General features: G+C 28.3%; 5 protein-coding genes across 12 annotated transcripts; 3 read left to right on the top strand and 2 right to left on the bottom strand.

Moving 5' to 3' along the window:
- On the top strand, positions 1-4144 carry LOC105251333 (glycerol kinase). 8 transcript variants are annotated; one of them, XM_020027547.2, is made up of 12 exons: positions 1-317; positions 954-1152; positions 1486-1744; positions 1830-2047; positions 2124-2336; positions 2516-2626; positions 2715-2971; positions 3067-3272; positions 3337-3424; positions 3561-3694; positions 3780-3857; positions 3926-4144. In XM_020027547.2, the coding sequence occupies exons 2-12, from the start codon at positions 1072-1074 to the stop codon at positions 4021-4023; spliced, it is 1743 nt and encodes a 580-aa protein (XP_019883106.1). In that variant the 5' UTR covers positions 1-317; positions 954-1071; the 3' UTR covers positions 4024-4144. The 8 variants fall into 8 exon arrangements, 5 of the variants coding, with proteins under 5 accessions (XP_019883106.1, XP_019883102.1, XP_011256377.1 ...); XM_020027543.2 differs by having other exon boundaries at positions 1-383; XM_011258075.3 differs by having other exon boundaries at positions 1-383; positions 3803-3857; positions 3926-4094.
- Positions 4145-4222: 78 nt separating this feature from the next.
- On the bottom strand, positions 4223-6359 carry LOC105251326 (testis-specific serine/threonine-protein kinase 4). The gene is made up of 7 exons (XM_011258043.2): positions 6319-6359; positions 5968-6162; positions 5672-5841; positions 5365-5514; positions 4962-5235; positions 4475-4651; positions 4223-4403 (listed from the first exon to the last, which is right to left on the bottom strand). The coding sequence occupies exons 2-7, from the start codon at positions 6136-6138 to the stop codon at positions 4263-4265; spliced, it is 1083 nt and encodes a 360-aa protein (XP_011256345.1). The 5' UTR covers positions 6139-6162; positions 6319-6359; the 3' UTR covers positions 4223-4262.
- A 537-nt stretch (positions 6360-6896) lies between these two features.
- On the top strand, positions 6897-9060 carry LOC105251405 (E3 ubiquitin-protein ligase MARCH2-like). The gene is made up of 4 exons (XM_020027526.2): positions 6897-7197; positions 7645-7814; positions 8314-8555; positions 8774-9060. The coding sequence occupies exons 1-4, from the start codon at positions 7068-7070 to the stop codon at positions 8871-8873; spliced, it is 642 nt and encodes a 213-aa protein (XP_019883085.2). The 5' UTR covers positions 6897-7067; the 3' UTR covers positions 8874-9060.
- A 2857-nt stretch (positions 9061-11917) lies between these two features.
- On the top strand, positions 11918-13191 carry LOC105251321 (RNA-binding protein 8A). Its single transcript, XM_011258030.2, has 4 exons — positions 11918-12117; positions 12474-12620; positions 12697-12958; positions 13058-13191. The coding sequence occupies exons 1-4, from the start codon at positions 12057-12059 to the stop codon at positions 13086-13088; spliced, it is 501 nt and encodes a 166-aa protein (XP_011256332.1). The 5' UTR covers positions 11918-12056; the 3' UTR covers positions 13089-13191.
- Positions 13192-13329: 138 nt separating this feature from the next.
- LOC105251315 (26S proteasome regulatory subunit 6A-B) lies at positions 13330-16123 on the bottom strand. Its single transcript, XM_011258016.3, has 3 exons — positions 15932-16123; positions 14133-15266; positions 13330-13826 (listed from the first exon to the last, which is right to left on the bottom strand). Exons 1-3 carry the CDS (start codon positions 15971-15973, stop codon positions 13716-13718), a joined length of 1287 nt encoding a protein of 428 aa, XP_011256318.1. The 5' UTR covers positions 15974-16123; the 3' UTR covers positions 13330-13715.
- Positions 16124-19344: the final 3221 nt, after the last annotated feature.

Genomic DNA, 19344 nt, shown 5'->3' with positions numbered 1-19344 from the left:
TGTCCCACCGCAGAAAGGACCTGGAACATTACATGTGTCGCGTCAAAGGTTGCGGCGGGTAGAGCGCGCCCTCTGCCGGAAACACGGCAAAGGACGCCGCGTTCCTGCCTTGTACGCAAGCGGCTGATATTAGACTTACCTCTGTCGAAGATATTAAGAGACAGTATCTCGCAATAAAAATCCCTTTTTCCTTAAGATACAGGAAAGAAAGGAGAAATGAGAAGTCAATTTATTTTATTTATTTATTTTTTTCTTCGTATAAATAGAGACGTTTCGAGTCTTTTACAAGGTGCTCTGATGGTAACGTCGTGTTGCATGTGTGTATAATTTTGTTAGATTCATTCTTCGTAATTTTGCGCTTGCTGTAATTGAGATAAATCGATGTAATTAAAGGGAAGAGGAAGATGTAGATTTGACAGGAATAGATGTCTTTACGGATTTAAAATAATTCTCAGTTTATTTAAATAGTTTATTGAATGAAAATAGTCGGATTTCTGATATCTGTGTTTGATGAAAATTTAAAATTATGACATAAATATTGTAATATATATATATACATTGTATATAGATCAGCATTTAGGTGAATTATCTATAATTTCCTTGAAATTATTGATTGTTAAAATCAAGGGGTATAAATTATTTTATCCTATTTAATAAAAATATTAATATAAAGGAAAAGATATTCTTGTAATCTCCTATTCTTCTTATAATCTACATATTTTTTTATAACCTTCCTCTAAAAATAAAATGTATGTATCATTTATTTATTCTAAGCAAGTCGTTCAAGTGACTTTGGATTAATTAATTTGCATTTGAATTTACATTGGAATTCAATTAAATTGTTCAAAGTTCCAGTTGCACATTAATTTAAATTTCATTTGACATGATTCTTCTCTATTATATTGTATTTCAAGAAATAACGTAAAATCATTCAATAATCTTGGTTAATTCAGATTATTGACGCGATCAAAAAGCTGTAACTTCGAGTATCACTGCCGCACGAACAGTAAACTCACGTGTAATCTCGTGTGACAATCGTGCTCGTGTCGAGGTATAATTAGGTTTGCTCAAATGAACAAAAATGACTCGATGAGCAGATACGGGCCTCTTGTCGGCGCAATTGACGAGGGCACGAGCAGTGCTAGGTTTCTGGTACGAGATATTTTTTTTGTAGCATATAAATAATTGCAACGATAAGCACGCATAATGAGTTACGAAATAATCTAACTTTTAAAACATATCTGTCACAAGTAATTTGTATAATGAAAATAAATTGAATATTATCCTAATGTTAAATTTAAAATGATAACAGTGCCTTGTAAATGTGTGTGTGCGTGTAGATTATAATTTAGTGATATTATAAGAATTATAAGTAAATTTTTTATGCTTGCTTATATTTGCTTGAAATTAATTTTTCATTATTAATTTTAATTAATATATTTCTAATATAAGAATGTACTTATTTTTCTGTGTATTGTGATATAGGTTTTTGCAGCGAATACAGCAGAAGTTTTAACATATCATCAAGTCCCAATATCGCAAACATACCCAAAAGAGGGATGGGTTGAACAAGATGCTTTAGAAATATTAAAAGCAGTTAGAGAATGCCTTAAACAAACTGTATTTAATTTAAGACAACTGACGATAGACCCAGCCGACATAGTTGCAATTGGTATAACAAACCAGAGAGAAACTACAGTTGTATGGGACTCTATCACAGGACAACCACTTTACAATGCCATAGGTAAAGTTGCATTATAATAAATATTTATACATATATATAAAATAGATATTTTCTGTTTGCAATAATTTATGATTTGAAAACACAGTATGGATGGATATGAGAACCACATCGATTGTGGATGATATATTAAAGAATATACGGAATAAAAACAAAGATTACTTGAAACCACTTTGTGGCTTGCCGATTAGCCCCTATTTTAGTGCATTAAAGTTGAAATGGTTGTTGGAAAATATACCTAAAGTTCAAGAAGCATTGATTGCTAAACGTCTTATGTTTGGCACCATTGATTCCTGGCTAATTTGGGTTTGTTTACAAAAATATTATAATATAACAAATCTTATATTAATATATAATGTTTATGTTTCAATTTTGCAATTAGAATTTGACTGGTGGTGCTAATGGTGGTGTTCATAGTACAGATGTTACAAATGCTTCGAGAACAATGTTAATGAATATTATGACTCTGAAATGGGATCCTACTCTGTTATCATTTTTTAAAATACCTGCTGAAATTTTGCCTGAAATACGAAGCTCTTCCGAGATTTATGGTTATATACAAGATGAATTGCTACAGGGCGTTCCTATATCTGGGGTAATCCCTTGTTTTATATTTAATTATTTGTAATATAAAATATTAAGTAATATTCAATAGAGCTTTCAATGATGATAATATAATATTTCTATCCTCAGATTTTATTTCATTCTAAAATATTAAATGTAAAATGTGTGCTAGAAAAGATTTAATTCTAAAATGAAAATTACTTATTCTAGTGCTTAGGTGATCAACAATCAGCTCTAGTAGGTCAAATGTGTCTACAACAAGGACAGGCAAAAAGTACTTATGGCACTGGTTGCTTTCTTCTTTACAATACTGGCACAGCTGTAAGAAATATTTTATTGCATTGTTACAATATTATATAAAAATAAATGTTTAAGTTTAATTGTAAAAAATTGTCTTCATACATTTCAGATTGTGGATTCATCTCATGGTTTATTAACAACAGTTGCTTATCAATTAGGAGCAGATGCTTCCCCAGTATATGCTCTTGAAGGGTCAGTTGCTATCGCAGGTGCTGTTATACAATGGCTGAAAGATAATCTTGGAATATTGACTAATGTAAAAGACTGTGAAACTATTGTTGAACAAATACCAACAGACAACCGTGTTGTTTTTGTACCAGCATTTGCTGGGCTGTATGCTCCATATTGGAGAAAAGATGCGCGAAGGTTTCTTAATTTTATATGGAATTTTATTTAATATGGAAGCATTTCATTAAACTTTGAAGCACAACTTTTAAATTTTTATAAATCAATTGTTTCAGTATCATTTGTGGTATCAGTGAAGATACTAATAGCGCACATATTATAAAGGCAGCTTTGCAGGCAGTATGCTTTCAGACAAGAGACATTTTGGAAGCTATGAAAGAAGATACTGGCTTAGTATTGTCAAAACTATTAGTCGATGGTGCAATGACTACTAATGATTTATTAATGCAAATGCAAGCTGATATCTGTGGAATTCCAGTAGGTAAATAAGATATCAAATAATTCATATACACACACACACATACACACACACATGTTATGCATAGATGAGCAAAGTAAGGAGAATGTGGCATGTTACTACTGGCTTTTTTCATTCCATGGAGAAACTTGGCGAAACGAACGAGTTTTCATCAGGTCCATTGATATTTTGTTACTAAATAGATTATATGTATATACATATATACATATAATGAGTTATACACAAAAAATAATACAAATTAATTTATAATTTATAAGTTAATAAACAAATATATGAAATTCTATAAGTCAGGCCACTGATGTGTGAAACTACTGCACTTGGGGTCGCAATTGCCGCAGGAAGCGCAGAAGGAATACGCAAGTGGGATGTCAAGATTGATGCCGCCGTTCCTAGTGACATTTTTTTGCCGTCAATAACTGAAAATGGTGCTTATAACACAACAATTATCTCTTTTTTATTATTAAACATTAAAATTGTTTTATAGAAATTACTTGAATATATTTATTTTAGAACGTGATATTTTATATTCTCAGTGGAAAATGGCTATTGGTAGGAGCTTAGGTTGGGAATTACTTCCAGAAACAAATGGTAAGTAATGAATATTAGCGATGATTGTTATTACATAAGTTTTTAAATGGCAAATATTTCTATTACAGATAATATAATAGATATACATAGGTCGACTGCGGCCGGTGTATTTATAATTACCAGTATGATAGTGCTTATGATTGCTAAGTGCAGATCTACCTTATAATGATTCGTATACAACATATTTCATTTAAGCAAGCCATAATCAATGGAACTGAAAATAACATTTAAGCGTGATATTATTTTATATCAGTATAAATATAGTATTATTGATTTAAAAAGAAAGTCAAGAATAAAAAGTGCCATATTAATGTAATAACGTCATCAAATTATTTCAAACATTTTTAATATCTTAATTAATTTTTTTTACATTAGTTTACGTTAGTATAGTTATAGTTTCACATTTTAAATCGGTTTTTTTGTGTTATCTTGAACAATAGCGTTTTCAGAATTCTCACTTTTTTGAAAGTTTGCTGAAGCAATTGATATTATATGTTCATTGAATACTTTGGATTCCTTATTTGATGGTACAGCAGATATTAGTTCCTGATAACATGTAAAATACAATCAAGCACAATTCATGAAAATCTTGTATAATTTTATCAATTAATTCTTACAAAAAATCTGCCACTGATCGACGTTTGAGCGACGACGGATGTCTCTAACCAGGCGTCATTTCTTATACTTTTGATGCGCAATCGTATCGATTGGGGTACTAATATACGGCTAATGAGAGAACGACATGATCGAGATACTTTAGGAAGTTTAGGAAATCCCACTCTATTTTGTACTTGCTGAAAAAAGAGAGAAAGGACTACATTAAAGCAGCGAATAAATATGTGAAATATATGGTAATTTATAAATAATTTATGTAAAAAATGATAACAAATAATCTCTTTTAATTTACATTGTGTGCATAAGTTTATTATTTCTATTTATACTCTATATTAATATTTTAAATTTATTTGTAATGTGATTAAGTTAAAAATATTATAACTTCTAGGTGCAAATGCATTATATTTATATCCCAAAGACGTAAATACGAAAAAATTAGCATCGATCTGGACTACAATGAATATTCCCGGACCTGGCATATACCTATACCTTTAATAGTTGCGCGTGATTTGTATCGTCGAATGGCAGCCGACCGTACACCATAGTATAAAGCACCACTCCCATGGACCATATGTCGGAAAGTTGAGGCTGATATGGAATACCTCGTAGAATTTCGGGTGATGCATAAGCATAACTGCCACAATAAGTTGTACTAAGAAGCGACTCGCCATTTTTTGGTTTCATTTGACTTCGTGCGAATCCAAAGTCCGACAATTTAATATTAAAATTATGATCCATAAGCAAATTTTCGCACTTAATGTCTCTGTAAAGATTTCCAGAAAAAAATTATTGCGAAACACTAGAAGATGATCTTGACAAGCTTAACAAATATTCATTTTACATTAATTTTATTTATTTATTTATTTATTTATTTATTTATTTAATTTTTTACCTATGTACTATGCCACGATCATGGCAATAATCAATAGCCTCCAAGAGTTGGCGAAACCACTTCCGGCTACGCATCTCATCGATGTAAATATCGCGACGTATTACATCAAACAAACTGCCGTTTTGTGCATATTCCATGATAATGTACACTCTATGAAAAAGCAGAACGATTTATAAAATATCGACAAAAATTTCATATAACAAAATCCTGTAAATCGCTTTTAATACACCTATTCTCGTCAGGTCATTTTAAAAATGTTAATTATTGAAAATTAATCAACAATAAAACATTGGAAGCACAACTCAACCGATGAGTGGTTTCTATGGCCTGCAGGAAGCGAATCAGATTTGGATGTTTTAATCCTTTGACCACTTCGATCTCACGAGGTAGAAATTTTGTAAGATGATCTTCAGGCGCTTGGAATTTCGAGACTATCTTTACCGCTACGTGACAATCATGCCGATTAGATTTTGCGATCTAACAAATAAAATAATTTAAATAATTTAATAATTTCTAAATAATAAAATAATGAATAAAAAATATTTAAAATTTAAAAGAAATTTGACATTTAAAAGGAAATAGAGTAGATTTGGAATGCATTACCTTGACTGTGGCATACGATCCAGCTCCTATAGTCTTTCCGAGAATATAACCGTGCGACTCGAGAACTGTCAATTTTTTTTCTGATTTCTCGTCATCCTTTTTGTCGTCTGTCGATCTCGTACTAAGCACTCGTTCGTTTAATGTATGCTTTATTACTGGTATCATCGCCATTTCCGGCGAACATAAGGTTTTTGGCTACAAAAAAAAAACGACAAAGAAATAGAATAAATTACAAATTTAAAAAAATTTATTCTATGATACATATATTATATGTCTAATATTATTTTTTTATAAAAACTAGATTCTTATTTAATTTATTAGAATTCATTGGAATGGATTTTGGATACAAACCTCAATAATTTCTTCATATTACTTTAAGTAAATTTTTACTTAAGAGATGATTTATTTTATTTATATTGGATAGCTGCATGTTTTTTATTTGTTGAAATAATAGATTTAATTTGATTTTGATATATGTGAACAAGAATTTTGAATTTTTAATATGTTTGGAAAGATAAATGTAACAACTGAAATGTGAGAAATATCGGGGATTGAAATTATGATAAAGTTGATATATTCAATTATTTGAAATGAAACAGATAGGGATAGGGGGATAAATATTAAATTAAAAATTAAATAAATGCTAGAATCGAGTCATCAACTCACATAGATAAGAATTAAGAGATAAGAATTAAGAAAATTAAGAAAATAATTATATAATATATTAATTATGACGTGTCGACCCTTATTAATTATATTTAAAAATGTATAAATAATCACACTTGCTTGGATTGGTTCTAACTGACGATTTGAATCGTATATTTTCAATATGTATATGTGATAGGATGAAAAAGGATGTTTTCAAAACAAATCTCTCAAATATTCCTAACAGTTGCTTTTAAATCATGTTTGTATAAATACATCAAAATATTTTCCTTCAAAGATAGCAGTATGAATAAGTCAACCGTACGGTGACATCGCACAAAGTGAAAAATTTGAACTTTTTAATACAGTGCAATATATAAATGTATATAGCATTCTTTATTATTTAACAACGTATATAATTATTTAATAGTCATTGGTTTGTTTAATAACTAAGAATGGAATTCAAAGAGGAACCAACAGTGAAAATAGAAATGGAAACGTTAAATATAGAGAACGAAAATTTAAATTCTGCTGCTCTCAGCGACGATTCTCTGCGAATAGCTAAATGTTGGCGTTGTCACGAAGGTACGTAATTTTATTTTTTTCATGAATAAAAGAAAGGAAAATGATAAAACTTTCATCTGCATAACAAATTTTATATTGTAAAATTTAAAGTAAACATAAAAGATAAGTTTAAATACTACAAATTTTTCTATAGCTATCGCTTTTTAAAGAAAGAGAATTGTATGAAATAATAAATTATCTATTTCAATATAATCATTGCTCGATTATTATCTATTTATATCTACATTCAAACTTGCCCATATTATTATAAATAAGAAGTATGTTAATATTGCAAGCAAGTTGCAATAATCCGATTAAAAATGATTTCCTAACAAGATCAATAATATATATGGACGAATATGATAATATGAAAATGTATCATATATATATATATATGTGTGTGTGTGTGTGTATGTACATATACAATTATTAATCAAATATTGCATATATAAATTTGTTTATATTTAGGTATAAGTATAGACAAAGGAAAACTCATACGTCTGTGTTTATGTAGTGATGTTTTACAATTTGTGCATGTTAAGTGTTTAGAGAAGTCGGTAAACGTTAGAAGTATCTATCACTGCAGAATTTGTGATGTTTCTTTGCCATTAAGACGAGAAAATAAACCACCAATAAAGGTAAATTTTGAAAGAGCTAAAAATTGAATATTTAAAGAAAATAGTAGAGTAAGTTTGAAAAAAAGAAAATGAAAAAAAGAATTTTTCCTTTGTAAAATGGATTATTATTTTGCAACTCAAAGAATAATGTTCTTACAAAAAATGAGACTTATAAAATAAAGAAATATCAATATCCAAATATTATATGTAAAAGTAATAAAACTTGTAACAAGATTTATAATGTTTTTTATCGCGAACTGTTTACAACTTAATATGATTATTTAATTTAATATATAACATAAGTTATAGCGTTTTCGAGCACAAATATAACAAAGATATGAGAATAATTAAATTTAATGACAAAGTAATAATTTCAAACTTGTGTTTTCGATATTAATTGTAATAAAAATAATATACTAAAAAAGAAACGTTTTATTTATAAAAACATTTCGTTTAATTTAAAAAAAATAAAATATTTTATTAATGATAATTTATGATGTTATTAATTTTTTTTTAACAGTGGTGCACAAATACAACTACTTCAAACATGCTAAAATGTTGCTGTGTTTCTAGTTTTAAAATGCTTATTTTGATACTATTGAAGATTGGTTTAATTATTATAATTAAATATTTAATTGAATACCTTATTGTAGCAAAGATTGGAAAATTTATACCAGTTTTAATTATTGTTATCCTTCTTTTTGGTCTACTTCTACTTCCACTTGCTAACGAATATCGCATAATGCGGAAATGTATTATAAGGTATGTCGGAATTAATTAATTACATATAACTATGCTCAGCTTTTTACATTCGGATTCTTTTGAACAGTAAAATAGTTTATGCATAAATGAAAAATATTTTAACTGTGATTATAAAAGAAAATTTATTAATTGTAATTGTCATATTTAAACATGTATAATGCAACATATATTTTTTAGTCTACAGTAAAATGAATTATTTACTTTTTATTTGTTTGCAGCATGCGTGAAAGTTGTCAAAGATGGTATGATAGTAATCAAGAAATGAAATTGGAGTCAATTTCATATCAGCGTTTGATTGCGGGTGAAGAAACAGTATAAAATAATTTTATCATTATATTTTCATGCTATAACATAATTATAAATACTATGACTATACTATGAACTATAAATGTAAAAAAATAATTGCATTTATAATTTTACATTTTGACTACATTTTGAGTAATTTTAAAATAAAATTTAAATTTAGAATCTGGATATTTTCAGAATGCACTATTATTTGCAGAATGCACCATAATGAATTTAGTTTGCAAAATTTTTCTTTATATAGGAATATAAAGAAAAATGACTTCCTCCTTATTTTCAGAAATCTAAGTGAACATAGAAAAATTTTATAGGTTAATTTTATAATTATAAAATCAGTTTGTAAAATTTTCCTTTATATATGAATATGACGAAAAAAATCCATTTTTATAATAATAATGTAATATGCAATATATGTATATACTTATATATAATTATTTCTTTTTCAATAAAATAAACTTAAATGTTAATGTGAAATAAAGTAATGGAAATATATTTTCTATTTATCGAAAATATATTTCTGTTACTTTATTAAAATCTTTACTGTCACACAAATATCCAAATCCGTTACTTTATTAAAATCTTTATTGTCACACAAATATCAAAATTAAATTATTATATATCCCAGGTAGCAGAGTGACGTTAAATGACAACTTAATAACGTTTTAATGACATCATTGTACGTCATTAAGACGTTTGGAAACGTCATCTTGCTACCTGGGATTATATATATATATATATATATAATAATTTAATTTTGATATTTGTGTAACAGTAAAGATTTTAATATATTTAAAATTGTACCTCTTACTGAAATAAAAACGGCCCTATATAAAATTAATATAAAAAAGGATAACAAAATCAAATAACTTCAGAGCCAAAATAAAATATTAATGAATATACAAGTCAAAACTATTTGAACTGTAATATATAAATAGAATCTAAATTGTAGAAACGGCTAAAATAATTAATATTTCAACAGAGATTATATATATTATTATACACAATACCTATAATACTTTTATATTCCATCTATATAATAATAAACAAAAATATGATTATGTAATTTTCAAATTTTAATTAAATACAATATAAAATATAAAAAAGGCCGTGTAGATTTGGCTTCGACGGTTTTTTGTATATATTTTAAAAATAAGTAACAAAAAATTTAATATATACAATATTAAAAAAAGCTTCTTAGAATCTTAAGGTTTCGAAGTCTCAAATATGGATTCTGAACAGCTGTTGTTATTAAAAGAACAAATGTAAATAAAGTAAGACAATATCAAAAGTAACAGTATTAATAAATTCACCGTAGCGATAGAAGTGTAGAGTAAAATTTATAAAACTTTTAGATAATATTAACTTTATATTATCGCAATAAAAATTTAACACTTTACTGCTCAATAAATTAATAATATAATTAACATAATTAACATCAATAACATAATTAAAATGGAAAATTATGATGAAATTATTGATAAGCGACTGAACAAAGAGGATTGTATTAATATCTTGCTGGCGTTGCAGGATAATAAGGGTATGCATTCTTTTTATATAATAATTTGAATAAATTTTCTTTATAAAAATATTTACAGAATAAAATTTGAAATGTGTGTTATTTATGTATTTTGCATTGCAAACATACATAAATAAATTGTAAAATAATTGTATATAATTATAATAGATGTGAAGGAGGAAAAATTATTCATATTCAGCCCGTGTAAGAATCACACACAATTTATACACGTTAAATGTCTAGAGATATTGGGAAATACTGAGAACACTTGTTCACATTGTCATATGCAACATTTATCACATAAAAATAACATACAAATCAGTATTTCAGGTGAGTCATGAAAGATCTGAAATAATCAGCATAAAATTGCAGCAATGTTGCGGCAATGTTGCGGCAATGTAGCTGCAATATTTTGGTTTGCTCTATATATATATATATATATATATATATATATATATATATAGAGAGAGAGAGAGAGAGAGAGAGAGAGAGAGCAATATGACATAATAGATTTAATAAAATTTTTAATAAAATAAATTACTGGTCTTATTTTTATCTGTTTACAGAGAATATATGAAATTTACCAACAGTGTGAAACCATTCTACAATTTAAATTGAAAAAATAATATTAAAATGTTTACATTCGAGAAATTGAATGAAATAAGAAATATGAATAATAGATTTAATAAAATTTTTTAATAAAATAAATTATGTTTATTTATTGTTTACAGAGAATAATGAAATTTAAAATGTAAACATTTAAATTTAAATGAAAAAATAATATTAAAATTTTACATTCGAGAAATTTGAATGTAAATAATTTTTTTTTGTTATATATATTATGTAATATGTATTATTATAAAGATGTAGAAAATCTTTTATAAGATGTTTCTTTTTGGTTTTCGACGATGCATTAAGAAGATTAATTTTATATTTCTAGAAATATAAGTATATATATATATATATATATATATATATATATATATATATGTGTAAATTTAAATTATACAAAATTTTTTTGTGCATTAATAAAGAGAATATATTAATATTAATAATTATATAATATTATAAATTTTTATTATTAATATAGTAATATAATATTACAATATTAATATAATAACATAATATTATAAATATATTAATATTAATAAAGAAAAAATGCTTTTTGTATTTCTAAAAATACTAATGTGATTTATTGAATACAAAAATAATTTTTAAAAATTCCTCTTTATGCATAGGTACAAAAAGATTGCATCCTTTATATAATTTTCATACATGTACATTTTATGCGTCTATATTACTTGTTATTGAATTTATATGTATATTGAATAAAGCAATACAAAATGCATATCTGACTATTTTATAATTATATAAAAATGTAACATAATTATAAGATTTTTAATATTTAATATTTTTTATATATATAAAAATATACATATATTGTGTGTGTGTCTATGTGTGTGCATATATAGATGGCGACACTAAATGAGTTAGTTAACGTTGAGATGACCGCTTTCTAGATTGTTTATATCATCTATGCTTCCTAGTGGCGCTCTTCTGGAATTGTGTCTGTTCTTCGGGGAGGATTCGTGTCATCCATCTTATTCTTTGCAAGTTTTGTTTGTAATCGAATAATAAAGTAAAATATAAAACAGAAACATTTACATATTATTAAAATCGCCATGGCAGATGTTTTGGACATTGATAACGCTGAAGAGTTCGAAGTAGATGATGAAGGAGATCGTAAGTTTCGTTTCCGTTTGTGGATGTTTGCAAGCATCAATTTTAGTACATAACCTCTTCTTTCATTTTTAATGTTTTCTATATTTTATTATTTGTATTGTTTTAGATACTTTTTTAATGATACAATATACATTATTTATATTTTTAATTTTTTGTAAGTTTAATACTATGAAATTTCTCTTATTATATTTTAAAATAATATATAATTATTACATATAATTGAGTAATATTGATAGCAAGTTTTTTCTCAATCTTGACTAAATTCATTACATAACAAATTTTTATAAAAAGAAATTGTTATAAAAATATTCGAATTAGAATGTGACAGACTTTTAATTACTTTGATATGCTTTCAGAGGGTATTGCTCGTCTTAAGGAGAAGGCAAAGAGAAGGAAAGGTAGAGGCCATGGTGCAGAATTAGTATCTACAAGAGATGATGTTGGTCATTATGAGTCCATGAATGTTGTTGAGGAAGATGATAATGAGCCTGGGCCTCAAAGATGTAAGATATATTTTCTTTGTAACTTTTAAAATTATGAAACTGTTACAACGTATCTTTAATCTCTTCATATTTTTAGCTGTGGAAGGATGGATTTTATTCATAAATTCAGTGCATGAAGAAGCACAAGAGGACGATATTCAAGATAAATTCTCTGAATTTGGTCAAATTAAGAACTTGCATTTAAATTTGGACAGAAGAACAGGATTTCTGAAAGGCTACGCATTGGTGGAATACGAAACATTTAAGGAAGCACAAGCTGCAAAAGAAGCTTTGAATGGTACAGAGATTTTAGGTCAGGCTATTTCTGTCGATTGGTGTTTCGTGAAAGGACCCAAAAAGTAAGTAATACTATGTAGCTAATTTAAGATTTTTAAATAATTATGATACTTTAAAATGATGTACATATTAATATTTGTTTGATATGTCTATTTTTACAGAATCAGAAAACGAAGTCATAGGAGGCGATAAACATATCTTATGTAAAATATATCCATTAAAAACTTTAAAAACCTTTATACAATTAATCAATCAATAAAAAATCACAAATCTATATTAATCAATCACATAAGAAAATATTAATATTTTGTACGAATATTTTACTTCTATATTCCTTTCATTATCTTCCTAGGAAAATTTTTTGTTTTTATACATTATTAAATATTACAAAATCCTATAAAGCATATATAGAGTGAGACATTTAAATGCTAAATTAATCGTTAAAATTTTATTTCCATAATGATTTAGCAACAAATAACATTCAAATCTTAATTGATAAGTCTAATCTCTCTTTCTCTCTCTCTCTCTCTCTCAATCCATATTGCAAATATATTTAAATATGTACTAAATATATAGTATATGTACTAGTGTACAAGAAAACTAGTGATAAGATAAATGTAATATTTTTCTTTAAATCTTTTCATACAAACGGCTTTGAAGAATGCTAATTTAGTCGTTTATTGTATAAACAATAATCTGTTAAAATAATTAATTTGTTAAAAAATCTGCAGTATTGAGACAAGATTTATTTCTCTTCTTTTTTTTTCTTCTATATTATACAAAAGATACCTTAATAAATAAATGGTTCGGCGTGGCATATTAAGCATAATAATTAAGATTTGCTTTCTTTTTTGCTTGAACTTCATTGATAGCTTCCATCAAATCTTCGTGAGTTACTTCTGTTGCATTGCGTCGTAATGCTATCATACCCTATAAATACATCATGTCTTAATTATTTTGACGAATTGTGTGTATAAAAAATCGAGTTAAAATAAGTTAGAATAAATTAATTGGATATATACAACAAATAAAATATATTATTTGATTTATTATTAAGAGTTGTTATAAAATAATTAAAAATAAAAACAATCATTGAATAAAATAATGTTATATTGTACATATAAATAAAAAAAAGCTTCATTTAATTTTAGACACTCTCTAAAGAATAAATTTTTATCATATTGAATAACTCACTGCCGCATTTGCATTATTATTGTTAAATGTAAAGAGACTTACTGCTTCCACACAAACAGCTTTGCATTGTGCTCCGTTAAAATCATCCGTTGATCTGGATAATTCCTCGAAATTCACATCGGGTGACATATTCATTTTGCGTGAATGAATTTGCATGATGCGTGCCCTGGCTTCTTCGTTGGGATGTGGGAACTCAATTTTTCTATCCAAACGTCCGGATCTCAACAAGGCCGGATCTAAAATATCTACTCTATTCGTGGCGGCGATTACTTTGATGTCGGCCGTCGAGCTAAAGCCATCCAATTGATTCAATAACTCCAACATAGTGCGCTGTACTTCCCTATCGCCCGCTTTCTCTGAATCGAAACGCTTTGTGCCGATAGCGTCCAGCTCATCGATAAATATTATTGCCGGTGCTTTTTCCTTGGCCAACGAAAACGCATCTCTAACTAATTTCGCGCCATCACCAATGAACATCTGCACTAATTGCGGACCGGCAAGTTTTAGAAAGGTAGATTTTGTTTGAGCAGCACAGGCTCTAGCTAACAAAGTCTTTCCAGTTCCAGGTGGACCATAGAGTAGAACGCCCTTTGGAGGCTGTATTCCTAAATTTTCGAATTTCTCCTTGTGTGTCATGGGTAATACAACAGCTTCAATTAACTCCTGAATTTGTTTGTCCAATCCACCAATATCAGAGTACTGTTCTGTGGGTCTTTCATCTACTTCCATGGCTTTGACTCTGGCATCATACTCAGCTGGAAGTGTCTCTAACACAAGGTAACTATCCTTGTTCACACCCACCAAGTCACCTGGCTTGAGCGATTCGGCGTCAACCAGCCCGATCACAGGTAGAAAGTATGTTTGACGAGTAGATGTCTTTATAACTGCGCACTTGCCCTTTCTCTGTGCATCTAAGTCGACTACCGCTCCATCTTCCTCACCCATGTCTTGCGGATCGACGTCTAACAACTCGATAACGTTCGACACTAGGTATGGTAGGGTCTTGTTTACCTTGATCTTTTCTGTATTTTCTTTGATCTTATCGTTCTGTGCCTGGAGTTCATGCGAAATCCGCATCACTTCGCTCTTCATTATCTTGATTTCATTGTCTAGAAGTCGCGTACGTGATACGATTTCGTCCGTGGACATTCGCAGTACATCTTCTCCTAGTGTCTCCTGTGAAACAATGATCCGTTATCTTTTTTATAGAGTTATTCTTTATAAAAAAACAATAGATATGTAACAGAAATATGTTTTTATATATTATATATTTTATATACATAGAATTGAAACTAAAAACATATAAAGTTATTTAGACAACAATATTTTATATAATCACATAAAGACAAATGTTTTTTTAAATATGCGATATTTACTGTACAAATATTTCAGGAATATTGGTGTGACTTCTATGATTTATAGTGAATTTAAATCAATGCAATTAATCACGTTAATCAAATTAAATTAAAATAAAGTTTTATTTTTTATAATTTTTCGCAAAGATAAGACATACAATTTTGATGGAAGAAAACAAATGATAAAAGATTTTGACTAGTATATTTTTTCTTGTAAATTTCTTGAGTTAAGCAGATAGAAAATTGCAGTGATTCATTGACATTGCAATAAAGACTTATACTGAAAAAGCATGAAAAAGAAGCAGAAAATATTATCAATAAAAGTGATAATTAATTTGCTAGGAAATAAATAGCACGATGTTGTACATATATGTATGCTCAGATGTGCTTGTCATTCAGTGCCATAACCTACAAAACACAGTATTTATGGATAACTAAATAACTCTTTCTCGGAGCTATTCTTTCCAACAGAAAGAAAAAACGTACCTCGCCATCCTCCCAAATAGATTTATCCTCGAGCGTAGCCATTTGAAAGCTCTTCAGTCACTCTTTCCTAGTCCACTGTTCTAAATTTTTTAAGGGGATCCTTGAGATGTGACAGCCTGGTATCCTAGAACTTCTAGAATAGCGTTCTCTCTCCCCGAACGTAAAATTACCGATAATACCGACAAGCGGAAATAGTCGTATGAATTCATGATTGTCACCGACTACTTGTTGTTTGGCTAAATTAGCAAAGCTTCCTGTAGATGACAGCACATGTCGCGTTTATGTGGCTCCCTCTCTCTCCTATTTCAGTTTAAGTCTGGAAGTTTCATAATTTTTTGAGAGGCAAACAAGTCGAATGTGAAGTCTCCGTTTGAAATCTTCATTCTTCGAGTTTAATTTCGTCTTTACTTAAAAGTAAGTATTAAGGAAAGTTATTTGAGACTTAAGAATTAAAATCTGATAATGTATAAATCTTTGAAAAGAAGACAAGGTTCAAACATGACATATCACTTTGAAAAGAAGACAAGGTACAAACATGACATATCACAAATCAGTGTTAAAATTGTTTTTTTCCATGGACTCCCTTTGTTTTACTGTTTAATTGAGTAAAGCTAATATCTAGGAAGAGAATAGAGAGGCTTATTTCCTTTTTCTTTTTGTTTTTTTTTTTTTGTAATTTGCGCAGAAAGAGACAAAGAACAGAAGAGTTAGATTATCTGTCTCTTTCTATATGTTGGCTTTGGCGCCTCCGCATATGACCAAAAAGGTGAAGCCAACATATAGAAAGAGACAGATAATCTAACTTTTCTGTTCTTTGTCTTGTTCTGCGTAGATGAATTAACAAAAAAACAAAAAGAAAGAGAGAGGAAACGAGATCCTCTATTTTCGCTCTCTTTCTAAATGTTAACTTCACTCGATTAACCTAATATTACATTTGTCGTACGACAAATTTTTTAAGCGCGTTGATTGGCTGCGGAATAATAATTTTTTGAATCTTTAGTAGCCAATCAATGTGCTTAAAAAATGTATCGTACGAAAATTGTAACATTAGGCTTAGACGACAAAACAAAGCATTCGGAGCCCTTGTATATCACGTCCATTTTTTTTCTCGTATATATATTATATTGCAAGCAAAATATTTTATTTTTCTATATAAATTGCACCAAAATACACGCAGCTGTTTTTAATGTAACAGTAATGTAATAGATATAACAGTTATGTAACAGATATAATGTAACATACACAGATATATCTTGAGATTATATATTACAATTAAAAATATAAAAGAAAAGATATGCCTGTGAACTTGCAAATATAATAATAATTTTTTTTGTAATCTTTGTAATTTTTTTAGGATATATTGCCTTTTTTAAATAAAAATTAATTACATTGAATATTGTACTTTTTTTATCAAAATTAATTACAATGAGTTAAAAAGAGAATATGTAACAAATCGCGTGGAATTTAACATATTTTAACATAATTTTATTGCAAATAAGAAATTATAAATATTATAAGCAATGAAAAACAGAAATGTACTTAATGAGATACATGTTGCCAAGGTCAGAGTTAATAATTTGCGATAAATTGTTGCAGAAACTACGTACTATACACCCACAGTCACGAAGATGTTCACTATTTTCTCACGAATTCTACATACAAGGATCACTATGCTGTACTGTGGCTCGCATCTCCAAGGGATGCATCTAGGCATGTTCCAGCTAATCGGTAAGAAACGAGTTTATAACGGATAACTGCAGCTTTCATTAACGCAAATTACAGAATAACTGAAGGCTAATTAGAGAATAATTATGGCACACATAAATAAGTGTTCTATGTAGCGCGCAAGGACAGTTAATAAATGACTTAATTTACATATTGATATATCGCGCACCGTGGCCTGAACACCAAATCTTACTTTAGGGACGAGCTGCAACTCTCGTCCCCGTGCAATAATTTTTAATTACCAGCTGGCTTTACAAAGTGTGTAAAATAACGTAGAAGTGCTACAAACAAGTGCCCGTGCGATATTTTGTAGAGTAGATTATACCTTGGAAAAGAGGCAAAATAATTTCGTTGATAAATTTGTTTGCTTACATACGATTCGACGACTTGTAAATAAACATGATTTAATGTATCTCTTTATAACGTATATTTTTATTATGGTAATATAAAGAATGCGAAATATATAATACCTTCGTGATTCTGAAATTTGAACATCGCAATGTGCTATACATTAGTTGTACTTTATAATCGGATTAGTATCAGAAGAAATTATCGTGTTTAAATTGGCCAAGAAAGTTTGCCGCTCAATAAATCGAATGCTTATGCCTCCTTTTACCGGTAACTAACTATCGCGTTCTTAAGCACGATCCCGAATCGTATAAAGTATCAGATTTCATCTCGGTTATGAAGTTCAGGTCTTAAGAGAAGTGCCGGAAGTTTTACAACTTTTATCGCGGGCGTGCAAAATATCTGGAAGGATATATTATCGAATTTCCATATCGACGTCCTCTGTCGCCGAATAAGAGTCCGTCGACTCCAAATTTTTATAACCCATCGTAATTCAAAGCCGTGCATTATCAACCTTGCCAGGTTTTTGGTTGTCATCTTGAGAGAGTCACGTATAATAATACTTCTCTTAGTGAAGCATGATGAAAGACAAGACTGAATGTTCTTAAATGAACCACGAAAGCATATGTCGATGTCATCTATCATCGCAAACATCTCGTTTTACCTTCAGTTTTAGACACTTATACATATAATTTATTTAAAATTTATTTTGGGTCTTTTATAATTTCTTTCATTGTTTTAGAGCTATCAATTATCTATGAGACAATATTTCATTTTTAATATGTGTAATCAATTAAAGAAAAAAACGTTTGTAATTATATCTTTCCAATTTCAAGATTTTACAACTGTACTATAATTTTATAATTTCTTTCATTGTTTTAGAACTGTTAATTATCTGTGAGACAATATTATATTTTTAATATGTGTGACCAATTAAAGAAAAAAAATGTCTGCAATTTTATCTTTCCAATTTCAAAATTTTACAGTTGTACTGCAAAAAAATAAGAAATATAAGTAATTTATCTTTCCTTTTTCTTTTTTATTATTTTACTGCTTTTTAACTCTGCTATTTCATTGGAGTTCGTTTATTTTTGAAACATGATAACTGTGAAAGTATCAAGAAAATGAATAAAGGAAATAGAGATATTGTTCGTAACATCTTTAAATTTTATGACTCTCTCTTTTTCTCTGTCAATATTTTCATTTTTGAGTATATTTACGAAATATCGTAAAATAGAGATGAAATAACAAGCTAGATAATTCTGCACATACCTTATCTTCTATTTGTTGGTGTGAAAATCAAGAAGATGCGATAGATTTAAGAAAAGAATATTAATAAT

Source organism: Camponotus floridanus, unplaced genomic scaffold (genome assembly GCF_003227725.1).
Source record: "Camponotus floridanus strain SB8 unplaced genomic scaffold, Cflo_v7.5 scaffold3, whole genome shotgun sequence".
In the NCBI taxonomy this organism is placed as follows: Eukaryota; Metazoa; Arthropoda; class Insecta; order Hymenoptera; family Formicidae; genus Camponotus; species Camponotus floridanus.
The sequence above is the reverse complement of the archived record's forward strand: the minus strand, read 5'-3'. Positions and strand labels throughout refer to the sequence as shown.

Bases quoted from the DNA above. Each gene is read 5' to 3' on its own strand.
- LOC105251326 (XM_011258043.2), bottom strand. From the start codon at position 6,138: ATGGCGATGATACCAGTAATAAAGCATACATTAAACGAACGAGTGCTT. The intron at 5,842-5,967 runs GTAATGCATTCC...TTTATTTGTTAG, and splicing joins GATCGTATGCCACAGTCAAG to ATCGCAAAATCTAATCGGCA. The intron at 5,236-5,364 runs GTAAAAAATTAA...AAATCTTTACAG, and splicing joins GATCGTGGCATAGTACATAG to AGACATTAAGTGCGAAAATT.
- LOC105251333 (XM_020027547.2), top strand. From the start codon at position 1,072: ATGAACAAAAATGACTCGATGAGCAGATACGGGCCTCTTGTCGGCGCA. The intron at 1,153-1,485 runs GTACGAGATATT...ATTGTGATATAG, and splicing joins CGAGCAGTGCTAGGTTTCTG to GTTTTTGCAGCGAATACAGC. The intron at 3,425-3,560 runs GTCCATTGATAT...TCTATAAGTCAG, and splicing joins AACGAACGAGTTTTCATCAG to GCCACTGATGTGTGAAACTA.
- LOC105251315 (XM_011258016.3), bottom strand. From the start codon at position 15,973: ATGGCTACGCTCGAGGATAAATCTATTTGGGAGGATGGCGAG. The intron at 15,267-15,931 runs GTACGTTTTTTC...ATTGTTTCACAG, and splicing joins CTATTTGGGAGGATGGCGAG to GAGACACTAGGAGAAGATGT. The intron at 13,827-14,132 runs GTAAGTCTCTTT...ATGTATTTATAG, and splicing joins AAGCTGTTTGTGTGGAAGCA to GGTATGATAGCATTACGACG.
- LOC105251321 (XM_011258030.2), top strand. From the start codon at position 12,057: ATGGCAGATGTTTTGGACATTGATAACGCTGAAGAGTTCGAAGTAGAT. The intron at 12,118-12,473 runs GTAAGTTTCGTT...ATATGCTTTCAG, and splicing joins AGTAGATGATGAAGGAGATC to AGGGTATTGCTCGTCTTAAG. The intron at 12,621-12,696 runs GTAAGATATATT...TCATATTTTTAG, and splicing joins TGAGCCTGGGCCTCAAAGAT to CTGTGGAAGGATGGATTTTA.
- LOC105251405 (XM_020027526.2), top strand. From the start codon at position 7,068: ATGGAATTCAAAGAGGAACCAACAGTGAAAATAGAAATGGAAACGTTA. The intron at 7,198-7,644 runs GTACGTAATTTT...GTTTATATTTAG, and splicing joins ATGTTGGCGTTGTCACGAAG to GTATAAGTATAGACAAAGGA. The intron at 7,815-8,313 runs GTAAATTTTGAA...TTTTTTTAACAG, and splicing joins AAAATAAACCACCAATAAAG to TGGTGCACAAATACAACTAC.